Consider the following 20,082-nt stretch of genomic DNA (forward strand, 5'->3'; position numbering starts at 1 on the left):
CCTCATATATCGCCACGCATATAGAAAAAATGCTCCAATAGTGACCTTAAAACTTATTTTTAGGGCTGGTAATGTTTAAAGTTTTCGTGCTCGATTAATCAAACTTTTTAAAAATCGATTAATCGATTGATTTCGATTAATTATAACGCACATACAGATCCAACACACAATTCAGAGACAGGGACAGAGCATTTACACCCCATAACAGGAAGTACTTGAAAAAGGATGTTAATAGAAGGATCACCAGGGATTTATTTATAAAGATGCCTGCAGAGAGCAGTAAATGTCAGTCACCGCTCCCTGCAGGGATTCCCCCCCTCTCCTCTCCATTCCTTCAGTGCTAAATGGAGTGACAGACAGGGGAGGGGGCGGGCGTAGCTGGCTCTGACTCTAGAAAGGCAGAGCATGCTGTCAATCAGGTAGCGGATCGGATCCCGACCACATCGCGCTGTCAGCAGATAAACGGATAAATAAATGATAAATGAACGGTAGCCCGCTATATGCTGAGTTTGGCTTACAGGAGCACATTAGTAAATGTCCTCCTGTGACCTAAAAGAGGACTAAAGACCCCCAAAAAAGGTATGGCTTTACTTCTCTTGTAAATTAATGCCCCTACCGGACATCCCTATTTATGAACGGCCCCGATTCTGGTCCTGTGCACTGCCATCTGTACTTCCCTGACAAGATGGATGCACAGCACAGAATCATGTGACAGCCCTAGCCATAAACACTCTGGAAAGCCTGCTTAGAATTTAGTAGATCACATGAATTTTCTGGCAATTAAATGTATTAGAGTAATTTTAATTGCTGCCTGAAGTTGGTCCAACTTGCCCACCTTTGTCTAGATATGGAAAATGCGCAGAACAGCTAAACTTTTTGTGTATGCTACAATCCGGAATATGGAAAGGTATAGGTATTGGTGTCTCTGTTGTATCTGCAGAGTCATTGGATTATTACATAACAAGCTATTGTGATTGCTGTGTGCAGGATCACACCCTGTTTAGCAGTTGCAGGCGTGGTGTTTACAGTGTGGAATATATGGCTTCCAGTTACATTGGCTTGGCACAAGGCCTCTGTATTGGTGCCACAAATCAGGTACAATGTATTGGTGAAGTGACGGTGCAGTGTGTACAGTGAAAGTTCTTTTTTTTTTGCTTTGGACTGAAGACTGCTCATTGCTGCCGCAGGGAGAAGAGAACCCTCCAGGATGTCACATGACCTGCCTGAAGACGGCTTGATTTAAGTTATGAATAAGAGGAAATTCTAAAGTGTAAAATTAGGGGTTTATTTATGAAGAATTTGCCGAGCCATACACCCTGTGAATTTCTACGGGGTTAGGGCTTTTCCCCATAGTTCTCCTAAGGGTAACGGGAGGACACAAACTAGCGTCCTCCCGTCACCCTAAGCTCAGTATATATACTCAGACGCCGCAGCTGAAACGGATCCCGACAATTATGTCTGGAACCGCCCAGCTGCGTGAGTGACAGCTGGCTCTGCCTATATAGAGGCAGAGCCAGCTGTACCTTCCCCCTCCCCGTCTGTTCCTCCAGTCAGCGCTGGCGGATCGGAGCGGGGAGGGGGGAATCCAGTCCCTCCCCTGTCACGCCTCTCTGCTGTGACAAGATCAAGAAGTGAGCGAACGTCGGTATGTGTTCGCTCACTTCCCGATCTACCGTGCCGACCGGTGACAGTCTCATTGTCACAGGTCGGCTAGAACTTTGAGGATGAGTGAAAAGCGCTCACCTCATAGTTCTCCTTTAACATTCATTCTTAATGAGAATAGAGGCAAAAAATCAACGTTCTTTTCAGGGCGAATGTAACATTAGAAAAATGCCACTGAGAAGCACAGGCAAAAAAATACACATTTGCTGTGCTCCTCGGCTCCTTCTAATGGCCAAATTGTGGTATTTTCCAAATGTTATGTTCAACCTGAAAAGAAAATATACTAAGAGATCCTTCATTTTCGACTCTATTCACACAAAATGAATGTTTACAAATATTCACGGCGTGCATGGTTCTGCAACTTATTTACAAATATTTTTTGTAGATTCGTTGGAAAGTTCCTTACCTGGAGATCCTGCCAGTGACAGCGCTACTTCCTGTTACAGTCTGGCAATGCAAAGCTACTGCCTTGCGATTAGAAGCTATGTTGTCAGTCTGCTCTGCATGCTCAATCTGTTAATCTTAGGATTGCCTATCTTGATAGGCAGCCCAATGGCCAAATGAAGGAGCAGGCATGGCTGGCTGACAATGCTGCTGCTAGCTGTGAGGCATGGCTTAATGTTGTCAGCCTGCAACAGGAAGTGCTGCTACTGGCAGGATCTCCAGGTAAGAAACTTTGCAACCAATACAAAGTATATATTGCCTAAATAAAATGTGTACAGTGAGGGGCAATACCAAACATACATCTATTTGATATATTTAATGCAACGGAGCCCCACATAAAAAAACCTTTAGGGACCCTCCTAATAGCTCCTAAGGCCTGCATAACTAATACCCATGGTAATCCATGTAGAGATGCAGAATACTTTACAGTCATATAGAGACTCCCAAACTATGAATATATCAATTGCATCCAAATCCATTTGCCAAATGCTATCGCTGTATATGGGAGATCACTGGGCCCATTGCAGTTGCATAGTCTGCTCTTACTGTCATTCCGCCCTTAAAGCGCATATGATTGTTAGCAAGAACACAATATAATAAGCCCATCGGTGTCTTACTAGAGTGTATTAACATCACACGGTAGTTCTGCAGCATTCTCAGTGCCAACCACTCCCTCATAGTACCGGGCACATTAAACAGGCAGAGCCGGAGATTAAACAATGCCATTGCCTTCTGCATTCCTGCAAATATTAATTTTACCGAGCCCTTTGTGAATACACAGCAGACTTGTTGCAGCTTCTCTGTCAGAGCGTCACTACAGCAGTAAGAGTAGCAGTTCTTGGCTGATTTCGGCTGAATTGATTTTTCTGCAAAATAACCTATTTTGCCAAACCGGGAAACCCTCAATTTCCCGCATTGGACTGCTTGGGTAAAATGTAAAAAAAACTACTCCTTTTTTACCTATTTAAAGCACAAAAAATATACTTTTATTCACTTTTTAAGCACCAAATGCCTTTGCAAACGTACCTACAGGGCTGTCCCTATAATGAGGCGAAAGCCTGAGGCAGTTGCCTCAGGCAGCATCTCATTGGAGGGAGCCAGGTGGTGGTGGTCAAGGGAAGGTGGGCAAGCCACTGTGTCCCAGGTTGCTAAAAGCTCTCAGCAACCTGTGACGCTCTGTGCGGTGCCCTTCCCACCCAGCACACTGACGTCACCGGTAGCCAGGGGCTGAGCTGAATGCTCTGGCTTGCGTCCAGCCAAGCTCCAGGCAACCAGTGACGTCAGTGAGCTGGGCAGGACACCAAACAGAGCCACTGACAGTGCAGTCTGGCGTCCACCTCACCAAACAACAATTTAACCAACAATTGCGTGCGCACCCCCCCAGTGCCCATTCCTTGACAGCACCGTTACAGAGGTACATAACCTGTGCAAAGCTGTGGAAAGGGCCCCGCAGGTTCCATGCACTACAGGTTGCCTGCAGAAAACTACAGGAGGGCGCAGAGACAAGACCAGTCACCCTGCAGGCTGACAACACTGCTGTTAGTTGCGAAACAGTGGCTTAGCGTTGTCAGCCTACCACAGGAAGTGCTGTTACCGGCAGGATCCCCCCCAGTAAGAAACTTTGCAATAGTATACAGTGGAGCACGATGCTAAACCTACCAATAAACTTATCTTGGGTTTACATGCTCTTTAAAACTAAGTTTCGCTCATCCCTGTAGGTCAGGGCCCTGTTCTGTCATGACAAGTCCCCTTTAATTACAGATCATAGCAGAGAAACAGATTGTGATATTTGTACTGTTAAAAATGATCCTAAAGAAGTTTCCTAAAATGTCACTTTATACAGGAAATGCATTTCCTCTCCTTCAGCCCGGGGAGCCACTTGCAATAATTTATCGCGGGTAAGAGATCTGGTCTTAACAGGGTTTCTGTGCAGTAATTCAGTGCAGTGAGATGCCATGTATTATAAGCCTGTAATAAAGATGTCAGCCCAGGAATAGATGGTCTCCCACCAGCTGCTGCACAATATATATGAGTTCCGGAGCAGGGACTTGTCTAGTATATCTTATCATACTGAATCCTACAACACCTTGTATGGTTCATTGCTTTTCTTTAAGTGTTGAAATAAATTCTGTTTGGTTGGATTAAGTAAGAGGTAACTCTTCAGAGGTTGGGAAACCGTAGCCCTAAGCCACAGCTACAGCAAGGCAACACGGCAGGTTTGAGGAAGGGATTTACAGGGTCTGATGAAAGGTGTAGGGCGGAGGATGGGTCCGGGGGAAGGCTGAACTCTTACCTAACCGATACTTAAAGCTCAACTGAACTTTTAGCTGCATTCATTCAAGATGCATCAAAAAGGTGTTTAAAGTATTACAGTCCTTTTATTGAGAAGGCAGCCACAGCTGGAGTAGGAAAGCCTTTCCCCTGCCAACATGCAGACCCTTGCTGTCAGGAAGGTTCAGCCAGTCAACATAGTAGAGATTCTGCCCAAGCATCTGCGCATGTGTACCGTTCCGCTAACAGAGTTGTGCATAGTTGTGCAACTCTGCGTAGACGTGTGTGCGCCACGTGGCATGTTGCCCGTGCACATGGGCACATGCTCATTGCAAACCATGGTGCCCAACTGGCTATTTAAGCTTGAACTCTGCATGCCTCCAATGCTGAGAGATCTTCAGCTCTCCCCTGTGATCTGAAACTCTGACCTTCTGTACCGATCTGTCAGGAAGACTGTCCTGCCTCTGAGCGGTTTTTCAAACACATGTTTCATCAACTTTCTCTCTCTTAATTCTTGTTTGTAAACACTTCATCGTGTCTCTATATTTACGTCAATCATTAATAATTTTATAATTGCATAGGTCCTGCAGTGTGCCTTTAGGACTATATCCCAATAAACCATAATGACAGACCACAAATCAAACACTCTGAGACTTGGAAATTCCCTCATAAAATTAATTTATTGGTATCAGCCAACATAAATGTCATTATATGAATACAGCATCTACAGAGGGCGAAAGCTACACATACAAGTGAACTAGGGAATACAAGTCACTGGTGATCCGCTAAGCATCATTGTTTACTCACCACGAGGGTGAACAAACCCACAGTGGCCCAGCCATTGCGTCTCATCAGGAAACAAAAAAAAGAAAAATGTCAGCGTTGTCCAGCAACAGAGGTCTGTAGCAAAGATTAACTAATGGACACAAAGGGAGAGGACAGAGTAGCACCAGTCAAAATAAAGTAGCACGTTCAACTTTTCTACGTCTATACTTGGCACACATAGCTGAAATCCCCTATGTACATTCAAAGTGGGAATAAAACTTTGCCCAGGCGTTCATGGGGAGTTGCTTTATAGTGAACCTATGTTTATAAAATAAAGGTAAAGCAACAGGTGTGTTTTATCCACCCATTCCTATCGCCAGCAGCAGTGTAGACGTAAGCTGGCACCCATAGCCAGAGTGAGAGAACATAGGTGGAGCATAACTGTAGTAGCTGAATTGGGCCTGGATAGTCTCTTGAGGTGAGTCCCTCAAAATCTGATAAATCAGCAGAGAACACATGTTCAGTGCCCAGGCATTGGTTTACATGACCCTTTTACCATGTTGACTGAATATGAAAACAACTGTGCTGCTAATGTAAATGGGGCTTTATTTATTAACACAGTACACAGAGCAGTGAAAGGATGCACTTGATGGGCACGTGTCTTTATTCAACTCATGTAACAGTTTAATTTCTAATACACATATTTACTGCACTGTATTTCAATTTTCTGTTCCAGGTTATGGTTTTAGTGGTATCCAACCAGAGGAGCATGCTAAAAAGACACAGTATCAGCCTTCTCAGATGGACCCCCATTGGTTAAATTTGCTTCAGCTCAACATAGAGCAACACAAAGTGAAGATGTCTCTGGCCGCGTGTGTACATTGAGCTCATGGCAATCCTTTGGTCCAGGTAGGAGGCCTGATGGTGAGCCCACTAAAAAAAAAAAAAAAAAAAAATACCCTGGGGTCAAAGGTACTATTATTATAATCTGGAATAGGTGATGTTGTCATCAAGCTGCAGCCTCACTGACGCCACTGCTTCTGCACTTACAGCTCCTCCCTATATCATGAGCTTCTACTGTTTGCAGCTCCCTGCATATACAAGTGCAACATTACATAACCTTTAGGGCCCAGGAGATACCACGCCCAAGGTCTGAGCTACCATAAATGCCATAGGTGAAGAAGCAGCTGATCCCATTATTCTCAAAGGGGCCTGAGTTTCCATACACTGCTTTTGAAGGATTTCAGGAAGAAATTCAGATATGGAGATGCAATGCCACCTATGATATATCCAAACTGGCCCTCAGATTACACCACTAGCATCAGTTTCCTAACTGGTATTGGCTTGGCACTGCTCTTTTGCCTGAAGTGGTTCTAGCAGTGGTTATTGGATATACTGAAAAGGTGGTGAACACCTGATCATTACATGTTCAGTATATGAGCTTGTTGGGCTTCCCATTCCAAAACCATGGGCATTACTATTGAGGTGACACCCCCTTCTTCCCAGAGGCTATAACAGCCTCCACACTTACTGTGTTCTATCGAATTTTCCAACTCGTCGAGACCTCCAACTCCAGTCAGTGTGCCTGCGCAGCCACCCAAGTGAAGTATCAAGCTGTACAATCTGCAGCAGTGCGCCTGCGAGGGCACCCGATGCCACAAGCACTGACGGGAGTTGGAAAACTTGATGACAATTTCGTAGCTGCACAGGCGCACCTACGGCAAGTGGATAAGTCAACGAGGATTGCAAAAACTGTGACAGCTGGCGCACGTGCACTAGCGCCATCTCATCAAAATCTACAATGGACGTGACGTCACGAGTTGGAGATCTCGACGAATTGGCCACCTCGATGGAACACCGGGAAGGCTCTTCACAAGATTTTATGTGTTTTGTGGAAACTTGTACCCATTTAGCCAAAATAGCATTTGTGAGGTCAGGTGCTGATGTTGGATGAGAAGACCCGGCTAGCAATTGTAGTCCCAATTCATCTCAAAAGTGTTCAGTAGGGTTGAGGTCAGGGCTCTGTGCAGGGCACTTGAGTTCCTCCGCACCAGACTCAGCAAACCATGTTTTTATGGAGCTGGTTGTGTACACAGGGGCCCAGTCATACAGGGACAGAAAAGGGCCTTCACCCAAAAAGTTGGAAGAGTGCAATTGTGTAAAATGTCTTTGTATGCCGTAGCTTTAACAGAACCCTTCACTGGAAACACTTGAACTCAATCATTTGGGGAATTTCCACGTAAAGTTGGCCATCTAGTGTATCATAGCTTTTTTTGTGGTTAGGTTTTGAATAAAGCCCATCTACTATTTCTGGTCCCATTGTTAACTGCAAGGATAGTGGAAATAGATTTACTTTTAACACATTGCAATCATTTAAATTCCACCTTGACATTTTGGCTGCACCTTCATGAAAAGGAAACAGAGAAAAATAAATCAGGTTTTCAGAACAACTTGGCAAACTGAGAGTCTGTTGGCAAATGTGCCAGGTTGGATATAAACTTTAAAAGCAAATTACAGTGTATTGTTTATAACAATTACATGTTGAGTCATTGAAGGGAATCAAAACTGGAGCAGAAAAAATCTGGAGCAGCTGTGCATGGCAACCAATCAGCTTCTCTCTTTCATTTTCAAATCTTAACTGGCCAATCTGAAGAGAGAAGCTGAATGGTTGCCATGCACAGCTGCTCCAGTTTTTGTCTGCTCCAGTTTTCATAAATTCCCCCCAATTATATTTTATTGTATGGGCAACTTTTGATGTTCCTTTTTTAAATTCTCGCCATACCATGTTTCCAAAACTGCACTAAATATACACATTTGAACCTTCTGTCTCTCTTAGCTATCTGTACATTACCGACTGCATCCAGCTGCTGAAACAAAATCAAATTAGCACAAAACAAAACAGAAGAAACATTATAGCAGAATCACTGTGCGGCAATACTAAGCTGAAACCACAGGCTGAATATGTCATAAGCAAATATGGATTCCTCCATGTACATATATATCTACAGACTATACAGAGAAGCAAAATGTTAGAAAACATTGATGCCAGTTGATTGTTTTCATGAAGCAGACTTAATTCACTCATATATCTAAAAAAAAGTCCAAATGACCATAGCTTCCCTTTAAACAGCACACACTTTTGTGGAATAGACATTTCTGCAAATAAAAAGTATTGATCATTACTTCTTTGCTTAGTAATTGTGCAAAATAAAAATAATTCATCTTCTACACTCCTGTTTTTTTTTTTTTAGAGCTTTCCATATTATGTGTGTCCTAAAAATAGATCCCACATCTATCTAAGGTTATAAATATATTTACAAAAGTTCAAAATAAATCAGCAATTTAGACTTTTATAAATCATCAAATTTTGGCACGCTTTGTTTACTGGAAGGACGGCATTTTATAGACGCTTTGCCATGGATAGTTTAAAACTGCTTACTGGTGACTGTCATATGTTAAACTGCCAGTAGAGGGCAGCAGGATACTGTGGAGCCGACTGCAGCACTGCTGGAGCTTCAGCGCCTTAGTAACACAAGTGATGCGGTCATGGTGGCAGGGATGTGATGAATTTGTGAATTACGCTGAGTTTTCCAGCACTCTCCAATCGTTGGGTCCACTGAAAAACACGAAGCATATCCTTCACTGAGAGCTGATGTTTAGATTGTGGCTTGATATGCCCTTTGCTGCTGCAAGTTTGCGGGGCACATGGCATGCATCTGACAAGTGCACTGAGCACCGGCTTTTAACATCTGTGTGAACAAGGCCTTCAGACTTATGACTATGGTTTATAGAGACAGAGGTTGTGCTTTGAAGAGCTGAAGGGTGAGACATCATGCATACCCTATAACTGTTTAAATTCCAAAACCTAGACTTATAATATCAAATTTAAAGCTCCCGACATTTTCCCACTAGTATCGAAAAGAATTAGGAGCACTGTCAGGTTTCTATTAGTGTGTGTGGCCCGTTGGGGAGATTTACTCTTATCTTTTGTCCTGTTACTGTTGTCACCATGACAGAAAAGAGAGCAGAGGAGAAATCTTCCAATGGGGACACCTGGCTGTTCCAGTGACAATTGTAAAAGTTGGGATTTCCCTCTACTCTGTCAGGATTTGATCTCCCTCTCCAATGCATCTGTGGGAGAGGAAATCTCCACAGCGGGGACATGAAACACAATAAAAACCTCTATATAGTACAATTAAAGGTGAATGCTCTGTTCCAATCATTGACATTATGTACACAGAAAATATTAGCGCCAGGGACAAAATATATTTTCAGTAATCATAATAAAATGAAACTTATAATAATACTGACCACACATATAGTGAAAACTGTAGTTTTCCCAGGATTAATGCTCGCTTACATTGATGGTCAGTAGAAAAGGGCCCATTAGATTGGCGATTAGTGGGAAAAAGACCGCCTTATATTGGTGGTCAGGGGGAGGACCTCCCTAAATTGGTCAGTGGGAGAAGGACCCACTACATTGGTGGTCAGTGGTAGAATATATTTTACACTGATGAGGGGCGTCCCGAGGCCTGGTGTCACCCGGTCTCCAGACCGGGTGACACCCCAACACCCCCCTTGTGACGCCACTGACTGATGGTCAGTGGTAGGATTTCCATACATTGGTGATCAGGGGGTGGAGGACCTCCTTACATTGGTGGTTAGTGGGAGAAGGACCTCCTTTCTTTGGTGGTGAGTAAAGGACCTCCTATTATTGGTGGTCAGTGGGCGATTTAATAGACCCCTAATGTCACCTTAAAGAGAACCTGTCATCTCCAATGAGTTAAAAAAACAAAATGAAAATTCAAAAAAAAGTCCCTCACCACTGTGACACATTTGCTGCCTGGATCAGTGTCATCTGTGGTTATTTGCTGTAGGGTGACAGATAAAGATAAAAACTTGGCAGAGGTTCGTATCCTTCCCCCTCTATCCTAAATGGAAAACATAATATACATTTGGCTAGATTTGGGCTAACCTATAATCCTTTGCTAAAGATTTTACATCCGTTCATGTGTCATGTGTCAACCGTTCTCATAAAATATATTTGCAATTTGTGTCTTCATCTACAAAATACAAGACTGCACTTTCAGAATCAATGAGACTGTTCTACACCACACCTGACCTCTCAAGAGTTTAGGATCTTTATTTTGAATCAATGTGCGTTCAACATTTCAACATCCATTTAAACGTTAAGGAACTTTGGTGTCCCCAGGCTGCACTTCCCCTAGGCAGGTGCCTAGCGACAATTTTCTTCGACCAAACAAAGAAAAGCACAGAAAGGTTTCCAAAATAGTAATACTTTAAGACCATTCTTATATAGTTAGAAAAAAAAGCCATCTATAGGAATCTGTTATACAATGAAACTTTCTAATGTAACAAGCACCATTGATACAGTTGTATAGGAACGTCACCATACATTCTTCGTGGGAGCAAAATAAAAGGATATATACAAGAAGTAACCAGTCTTGCTTGCAGGCTCAGATCACATCGATAGAAAATGATCCTGATTCCAAGTTCAAGGCATTCAACCAGGCTGGTTTTACATCATTCTTTGTAGACCAACCCAAAAAACATTATGACGGCTTCCATGGTCCTTTATGAAGACTTCTGCTTTACTGCCAGGCCGTAAATAACTGACTTTGTGTTACAGTTTCGGGGGGATTCTCGGAGTTGTAGCAGCGGCATATAGGCCAATGGTAACAGCGACAACGTCTATGTACAGTCAAGAGTCCACAGAAAGAACAAAAAGAATGAAATAAATAAACCTGACGATAATGACCCAAGCTGTCTGGGAGTCGGCTGGCCTGAGGTTTGAGGCTGATAAGGGAACATAGCACTGAGAGAGAGCCGGACATCAAGGGGAGGCTTGTGTTCCTTCCCAGAAATATTTGCTGCATTGGAGTCCAAAGTGATGGTTGATGGGAAAAGAAGGAAAAGCCATCTCTGATACGCTCTTAAGAGTGTAAAGAGGCTCGAGATGTGTAGAATCCAGGAATAGGCAGACCAGTGTGAAGTGTCACCTGTAAGAAGGACAGAGCACAGCTTTATAAATGCTCAGCTAAGTATGCCACTTGCCATGGTAGAGCATACTTCCTATACTATATCCTATACAGTATTAAACCTAAGTGCCACGTTTACTTTTGTATGGGGAAGCCTGCCTCCAGTACATTGAGATCCTACCCCAGAACACCATTGTTCTCCCCCTCTATATCACACTCCCAGCACACTCACCTTACTGTCTTGCACCCATTTTAACAGGAAGATAGCCCCATCCAATACACAAAGCTCTGCTCCCTATAGTCTGTATAAAAAGAGAAGACCTTTCGAGGCTTCTTGCATTCATTAGTCTTTACGCCATGACTACTCCAATAGGCTCCCTCCTCCACATTCCATATAATTAGTATTCTAATTAACCCTTCTCCGCATTTCATTTACTGACTTTTCTGATAGGCCCTCCTCCACAGTCCTTAATTTATATGATCACTATTCGGATTAGCCTTGTCCACAGTATTCCGATCCACCCTTCTCCACAATATTCTGATTCCCCCTTCTCCACAGTCCATATTCTTTTTTATCTCAATTCAGACAGGCCCTTCTCTGCACTCCCCATTCCATATAATACTTACATCTATAGCCCCCTTCTGTACTCCCATTTCATATAATAGTTACTCCAACAGACCTTCTATGCACTCCCTATTCTAAATAATCCCTCCTCATATTGGCCCTTCTCTGCACTCCCCATTCCATATAATACTTACATCTATAGGCCCCTTTCTGTACTCCCATTTCATATAATAGTTACTCCAACAGACCGTCTATGCACTCCCTATTCTAAATAATCACTCCTCCTATTGGCCCTTCTCTGCACTCCCCATTCCATATTATCCAGACTCCCACAGGTCCTTCTGTGCCATATAATCCTTACTCTGACATGCCCTTCTCTGCACTTCCCATTCCATGTAACCACTACTCTGAAATGCCCTTCTCTGCACTATCATTCCATATAATGCTTGCTCTGATAGGCCCTTCTCCACACATCCAATTCTATATAGTCCATACTCCACTTGGCTTTTCTAATACTCCGCATTCCATATAATCTCTACTTCCATAGGCCCTACTTTGAACTTCCCATTCCATAATATCCATACTCCAATAGCCCTTCACTCCCCATTCCATATAATAATTACTTTGATAAGTGGCCCTTCGTAATCCCTTTTCTATATAGTTGACTACTCTCATGAATTCAGACTTTCATTTCATTCAAGAAACTGGCACACTTTTGCTAGTATTACTCAGTATTAGAGAGATAAACCACTTTTCAGTCCATAAATGTATTCAAGATATGTGGTTACTGATATCATTAGTATCTGACATATATAACAAAACTGGAAGAATTGCAGAAGCAGCTTAATCAGAACGTATATGCACCTTAAAGTGAGCTTGTTGCTTCGTCCTTCCTAAGCAAAGTAGAAGATCACATTAACATTAAACATAAAAGAATGATGAAAGGCTGCGTCGATTACTATACCCCGGACTCACTAAATATGGACTATTCAAAGCATGATTCTTACCTGCACATTCCTGTTAAGACTGACAGCTGGGAACAGCAATCCCTCCATGCTCTCAAATGCCACCGGACCCTGCTGCTCTTCATTGATGGAGAAAGTCAAGGTTCTCCTGGTGAAGTCTAAGAGGATCCCAACGGTGGCACCTTTTGTGATACCTCCTTCAGTCCTGTATGGAAACACACAAATACAGAGTCGCCGTCATGTCAATTTTACCATGCAGCTTTACCTGACAAGGAGAGTGAGTACAATTCCAGGAGTGAATAGCCCCGGGAACTATGTGAGCTAGCAATAGTTATATATTTAGAGTAAATGTAAACCACTAACTGAATGAGTTTTGGTTTGGTAAAGCACCATGTGTCATAAAAAGTTAAGTTTTTAAAGAATAAAATCTATTTCAGCTTTTTCGTCTATTGCGGCATCCTATTCGCAGTCACTTCCTGTCTACATGCACTCCAGCGATGGTTGCATGACATATCTCAGGGTGGGACTGTTCTTGTCCAACAGTGGACAAGAACAGTAATGAGATTTGAAATGGTCCCGTGCAGTCTGCACTGGAAACCCTGTAACATGATGACAACGCAAGGGCACAACTGGAAGACAAGGACAGAGCGTTGTTACCTTATAACAGGAAGTGACTAAACCCTTCTTCCCCTGTGCTTCTGTTACATTCCGTCATTGCTCCAGAACCTTTTACATGCCTGCAGTGTAAACCATATGACAATAGAAGTTGGGTTACCTGTTTGTATGGGAGTTGTTGTGCATGAACCAGCTGCGGTTATTGTCCACGTACATAGCCCACGCTTTGTCATCCTTTCCCAGCATGACATCCTTCATCACCTCTATGCGGGCCACGCCGAAGGCTGGGTCTGGGTGATTGTCATACCGGTCAATGGTCAGCTCCCAATAGTGGACTCCCTTGGAGAAGCCTGTCTTGCCCAGGACCACCCTGTCGTCATAGCTGTTACACGTGACGGTTAGGTTGTCATTAGAAAAGATGATGTCCGAATGGGCGGAGCCAGGGTCAAACGCAAACCAAGCCACTGTCAAGGAACACAATATACATTATTCAGATTATTAAACAGCCTAAAAATATTCAACACTACTTTTTTTAATTGCAGACATGCAAAACAGAGTGCAAATAAATATGAAAATTCAAATAAGAGTGATTATAAAATAGACTATGATCAATAATTACACAAAAAGCCATGGTGGGTTCTTTGGTACAGATGTTTATAAAGCTTTACTGCTGGAGGCCTGTAGGTATCAGTGTTTTAGGATCTACTTCTCTTCGGTCTGGGGACCCTTCTGGCCATACACGGATTGAATTGCAGCTGTTTCCCGCTGAATCGGCCAAAATTCAAAAAATTGACCTTGCCGGCACCACCCAGATTTTTCTATCAAATTTTTTTGAAGAAGCCGGGTGGAATATTGTTGGCCAAACAATGACTACAACTGGTCAACTGTGGTCACTAATTGGATTTTCTGAAAGCTCTCAGATTCCCCCATCCACACTCGTGGATGTACAGAACGCCAGGAATGGGTCCTGGATGGACGGTATATCCCTCCCTTGTTTAGGTGGTGGTCCTGTTAAGGTCACCTTGTATTCAGGGTTCTCGCCAAGCAGGGTGAGGGGGTTCCGGGTCGGACTTGTAAGGGAAATTGCTAGGCAGTCTTCCCAGAGTTGTTCATTTTACATGGGTCCTGGAATCTGAAGGCTCAGAGAGATTTTTTGGGGGGGACAGAGCCTCCATCCCTGACCACAGCCAGTTCTGGTAATGAAAGGGTTAACCCACCAGCCAGAGGGTGTGCTAAAAAGGAACAGGAAGCCAATTAGTCTGTGAGGAGTGTTTGGAGCAGGACACATGGGCATGTATGTTAAGCTGTGGAATACAGTCTACCGAGACACTGCTGGGGCACCTGTGTCCATACTGGAACCCTCTGTGAGCAGTCTGGGACTCTAACCCTGAGGCTGGGACTCTAACCCTGAGGGTGGGACTTGGTATACAGGCGCTGAGCTGAATCTTGTGTTTGCTGATAATAAGCTCTGTTGATTTTATCATTCTGCTGAATATAAGCCATTTTATTTGTGGAAAAGAATAAAAGTTTTTTTGCTGATACGGCTGGCTACGGGTCATATCAGCCCTGAATATTACAGCGGATTGAGGAATTGAGTGATTCTTACAGTGTATGGCCAGCTTAACTCTAATCATTACATTACTTTTAGGGATCAGGCTGAAGCTACACAGAACCTGTGCTCTGCACATATTAACTTGCCTTCACTCTTGCACCTCTCTGATTAGCTGTCCGGAGTGAGGGATGGAAACCCTATGTAAAGTCACTCAATTTGGAGCTTACACAGGGCTGAGGACTCTACTGCATCCATGTAACAGTGTTAGACCAATCACCAGTGCAGGCGGATGTAATGAGTCTCATGCTCCTCTATATCTGGAAGTACCAGCTATTATCTTCACTCCGAGCAGCTCAACTGAGAGATTGTAGAGTGAAGTAAAGATCAATATGTGCAGATAGTAAGGGAAAATTCAAGCAAATCTGTTACTTTGATAAGCATAGCAAAGCACAAGTTTGCTTTAAATATTACTACAAAAAAAGTGTTTTTTGCAGTTGCAAAAGTAGTTTGCCCCAAAACCTCCCCTTACTAAAACTGCAGAGCAAGCTTAACACACTGCTGGGGTGTTGCTATACTCCTAGAAGGCCCAAATACAACATGTGAACCTGGATGTCTTGACTCCATTTCATCCCAAAGGTGTTCAGTAGTGTTGAGGTCGGGGCTCTGTGAAGGCCACTCAAGTTCCTCCACACCATACTCATGAAACCAGGTCTTCATGGGGCTGGCTTTGTCCACAGGAAACAGTCATGGTGGAACAGAAAAGGGCCCTCACCAGATTGTTACCACAAGGCTGGAAGAGCTCAATTATTTCAAATGTCTTTGTATGGCGAAGCCTTAACAGCGCCCTTCACTGGAGACACCTGAAATAAACTGTTTAGAGGTGTGGCTGCCTACTTTTGGCCAAATAGCAACTGTACTCTGGCTTTCTGCCTACATGTTCAGAGTCAGAGACCATGAGGTCAACATAGCAACCAACATTTTCAAAAGATCTAATGTCGAGTCCTGTATTTCTCTTATGGCCAGATGGTTTGAATGGCTTAAGAAATGGAGATGTGAACTCAAGCACAAAGGTTTTACCATCAAAGTCCTCAAAAAAAAAGTTAAAATAACTTAGGACGGACTGACTCTTTAAGTTCAATATAGACTGAGACTGTAGATCAAACTCAACAAATGAAGCAACTGCAACATAGCAACAAAATAAAGACATAAAAAAATCAGCATGCTAACGGTGCTTTGAGCGGGCACTGCATGCGTTCCAGATTCAGTTCAACGTTGCATGCTTTGCTATTAAGTCCATACAGTACCTGCCACCATTTTTTTAATGTCAACTGTTGGGTGTCCAATGAGCAGCGTGCAGAGCAGAAGAAAGGTACTCCTGGTTGGTTATCATCATTGTGAAAAGGTATAACTGACAAACTACATTTCTTTACATTCAAATAGGTTTAGATACAGAAAAACGCCAGAAAAACACATTAAACGCCTCTTAATTCATGTATTTGTTTCTCCAAAAGCCACTTCTTCTATGAGTGTTAGGAGAAAGCTGTCTTTGGACTAAGCTAGCACTGCTGGTTGAATCTGTCTTGCCATAGGAGTTTCTACTGCATAAGCTGAGTGGCATTACTGTAGACTAAGGCCCGGTTCACACGTGGGCGTTTTGTAGCGCGTTCGAGCGCTCTGCAAAACGCTCAAACCCCCGAAATCCCGTTATTTCCTATGGGTATGGTTCACACCTGGGCGTATTACAGGCCGTATGAACGCGCTACAAAACGTCCTAAGCCCAAAGAAGTACAGGAGCTTCTTTGGGGTGTTTTTGTTGCGCGTTTCCATTGGGATACAGCCAAGTAGCCATCGGAAACTCGCGTTTGTCGCACGGTTTTTTAACCGCGAATCGCGCGACAAATGCGCATATTCGATACGCCTAGGTGTTAACCCAGCCTTACAATGAAGGGAACAGTCCAAGATGAGCGTCACCAATGTGCTAATATGCACTAATAGTCCAAAATGTGTTCACATGGTAGCGCACAGACACTAAACTTACAGAACCGCACCCTATGCAAAGGGCACATCTTAATACTAATACCCAGTTGTTGTACTTCTTCCCTGCCCTGCTGATACAATAACCATTAAATATACACAATAAAACCCAATAAAAAACATAAATCACCAGCGCCTGTGCCAATGCAATCAAAAATTAGTTTTCTTATATGGTACAGAGCTGTTATCCTATTATATTTCAGCTTTCCCCCTATACCAATCTCACATGCCGGCCTGCTCTAGGATATCATCCCGGCCCCGTCTGCAGAGCATTACATTTATTTATATGTCTGTGTCTCCAAATGCCTGTAATTTAATTCAGACCGTCCCTGCACAAGCGTTGCAGTGCTTCTGTACATGAATAATGACAAATGCTCGTCCAATGGTGTTGTAGTGATTACGTGTACATATCCTCTGCGGAGTATTTGCTGGCATAAGACTAATGGCCCCCTATTATGGGGCTGGGTATCCATAATCAATGCCATTAGAGACAGAAGACGGGATGCAGAGGACAGAGAACCATAGATCACAGCTGTGTACCATTCAGCCTGCCGTACACAGTCTCCCTCAGATGATCTATGAAAGATCATCTGCATAGGTGTCATCAGGAAGGACTTGAACTATATAAAGGAGCCCAAATTGGGACCACTGTGACTGTATAGCAATATAAGCACATGTGAAGCAGCAGGCCCGGACTGTCCAGTTGGCAACATAAAAGACAAAAGCAACAAAGCGCCACCTCCTTGTGTGAAATCTATTTTTATTTGAATATTAAAAACGGTTATAAATACCCACAGTGGTAACATTTCAGTCACGCTTGTCAATAAGAGACCACAAGATCAGTGTCTAAGGAATGTTCCACTCCGACTGCGTATAAAAAGCTGCCTCCGGTCACATCACCATACCATCCGGCCACCGGCTGCAGTGATTGAGGAAGGGGGTATGCCCCTGAAACGCGTAAATCCAGCCTAAAAGCAGCCGGTGGCGTGATGGTATGGTGATGTGACCGGAGGCAGCTTTTTATACACAGTTGGAGCTGAAAATTCCTTAGACACTGATCTTGTGGTCTCTTATTGACAAGCGTGACTGAAATGTTACCACTGTGAGTATTTATAAACATTTTTATTATTCAAATAAAAAAAGATTTCACACAAGGAGGTGGCGCTTTGTTGCTTTTGTCTTTAAAGGAGAACTATGAGGTGAGTGCTTTTCACTCCTCCTCATAGTTCTAGCTGACCTGTGACAATGAGACTGTCACAGGTCGGCTTAGTAGATCGGGAGGTGAGCGAACACATACCGGCGTTCGCTCACCTCTCGATCCTGTCACGGCTCTCTGCCATGACAGGGGAGGGGATGGATTCCCCCCTCCGCGCTCCGATCTGCCAGCGTTGACTGGCGGAACGGACGGGGGAGGGGGCGAGTACAGCTGGCTCTGCCTCTAGATAGGCAGAGCCAGCTGTCACTCACGCAGCTGGGCGGATCCAGACATAATTGTCGTGATCCGCTGCGGCGTCTCAGTATACCGCGAGCAGCAGCTCGCGTTATACTGAGCATAGGGTGACGGGAGGCCGCTAGTTTGTGTCCTCCCGTTACTCTAAGGAGAACTATGGGGAAAAGCATTAACCCCCATAGTTCTCCTTTAAGGGTTCGTTCACACCAGATGCAGTGCGTTCCGGCCCGATTCTGGCCAGAACGCACTGCATCGCATTACGTCCGGCTCACTTTTTTTGTGGGGCAGTAGGGGGCTTTGTCGGGCCATTGAAGTGAATGGCACCGTTGCCACGCCCTCCGGCCGCACGGAATCGCAAGGCACACTATGCCTGTGGTTCGATCAAAATGCTGCAAACACTATTTTGATCGGACCGGACCGCAGGCATAATGTGCCTTGCGATCCCATGTGGCCGGAGGGGGTGGCTACGGTGCCATTCACTGCAATGGCCCGACAAAGCCCCCTCCCTGCCCCACAAAAAAGTGAGCAGGCCGCAATGCGATGCAGTGCGTTCTGGCCAGAATCGGGCCGGAACGCACTGCATCCGGTGTGAACGAACCCTTATGTATCTGATGAGAGCCCCAGAGTCTCTTTGACGAGCAGCCTCTCCTAAAGCTGTGGATATTTTACAAGACTACTCCTGGGGGACTGTGTGATGGTAATTATTAGCGCCAAGAGCTAAATCTTGCTTTTTTGTGTGACTCTACAGCTTTTTCTGTGACTCGGCCAGTTGGCAAGCCTAGCGCTAACAAGACTGGATGACAATTGCTTACAGGAAACCTGTATTAAAAAATCGCAGATACTGCCGTTGCTATACTCTTTTCTTTGAAATGCTAGCTTCCTGGCTGTTACGCTGTGCCAATGGCTGCCACTGTGCAGATCCAGAATTCTGTCTCCCCTGCAGTCCTGTATTCAATAATACACCATCAAATGCTTTTTTTTTTAAAATGCAAGCAGTGTAAGGACATGAATTTGATCTGGCATCAGCCTCTTGTAGTTCCCGTACAGCAGAGCTCAGAGTGGAAGTAGGAGAAGCAGGACAAGGAGCCAATCAGTGCATGTACTGCAATGGATCATGCTGATAGGGGGGAAGAAGCAGAGTGACAGAGAGATGAGCCCTTCACTCTGCTGCTTCTCCTTCACCGTCCAGTCATAGGTTTGGGGGGCGGAACCATGACAGCCTGGGCTGAGAGGAAGGGTATTGAATGAAGCCAGATGTCATTCAACTCAGAAGACTGAGGAGATCTAACAGCAATAAAACAATTACTGTGGAAGGAAAACTCCGTATTGAATGAGAGTACTGCATGAAAAGCTGATTTTTTTGGTATACTTTAATGGGGTATTTATTTGAAGGGGGTAGTAGTGGCAAAGAATTCCAGGATGTAAGGGGGCAGATAATGCTCTGCCCTTATTGCAATGGCCGGTGGGATATTACCAGTGCATATACTAAAGTATACATGGAGATGAAAGCATGCCGTTCACAATAAACCGGTTGTTTCAATTTATCATTTCACAACAGTTTTATTGGTGCCTTGATCTTATTTTGGATTAATCAGATGAAGTTCCTATTCATAAAAAAATGGCGTTTATGCACAAAGCTCAACAACTGAAGCTGAGGTTACACACACGGCTGAAGTGAATCATCTCTCCCTTCCTGTTCTGCAGGATTTTGAAGTAGGGTCACTGTATCACTATGACTATCAGTGAGAGAGAGAGAGGGG

The 20,082-nt window shown here is 44.0% G+C and overlaps 1 protein-coding gene across 1 annotated transcript in view; it reads right to left on the bottom strand.

Moving 5' to 3' along the window:
- Positions 1 to 10,264: 10,264 nt before the first annotated feature.
- The window catches only part of TRIM9 (tripartite motif containing 9), a 77,674-nt gene continuing 67,856 nt past the window's right edge, over positions 10,265 to 20,082 (bottom strand). Inside the window, exons 9-12 of the mRNA XM_018558386.1 lie at positions 16,143 to 16,166; positions 13,447 to 13,750; positions 12,714 to 12,876; positions 10,265 to 11,162 (exon numbers count right to left, since the gene is read on the bottom strand). Coding sequence (XP_018413888.1) covers positions 11,097 to 11,162; positions 12,714 to 12,876; positions 13,447 to 13,750; positions 16,143 to 16,166 — 557 coding nt within the window. The 3' untranslated portion in view covers positions 10,265 to 11,096. The remainder of the gene's footprint in view (positions 11,163 to 12,713; positions 12,877 to 13,446; positions 13,751 to 16,142; positions 16,167 to 20,082) is intronic.

Source organism: Nanorana parkeri, unplaced genomic scaffold (genome assembly GCF_000935625.1).
Source record: "Nanorana parkeri isolate BGI_ZX_2015 unplaced genomic scaffold, ASM93562v1 scaffold335, whole genome shotgun sequence".
Lineage (NCBI taxonomy): Eukaryota > Metazoa > Chordata > Amphibia > Anura > Dicroglossidae > Nanorana > Nanorana parkeri.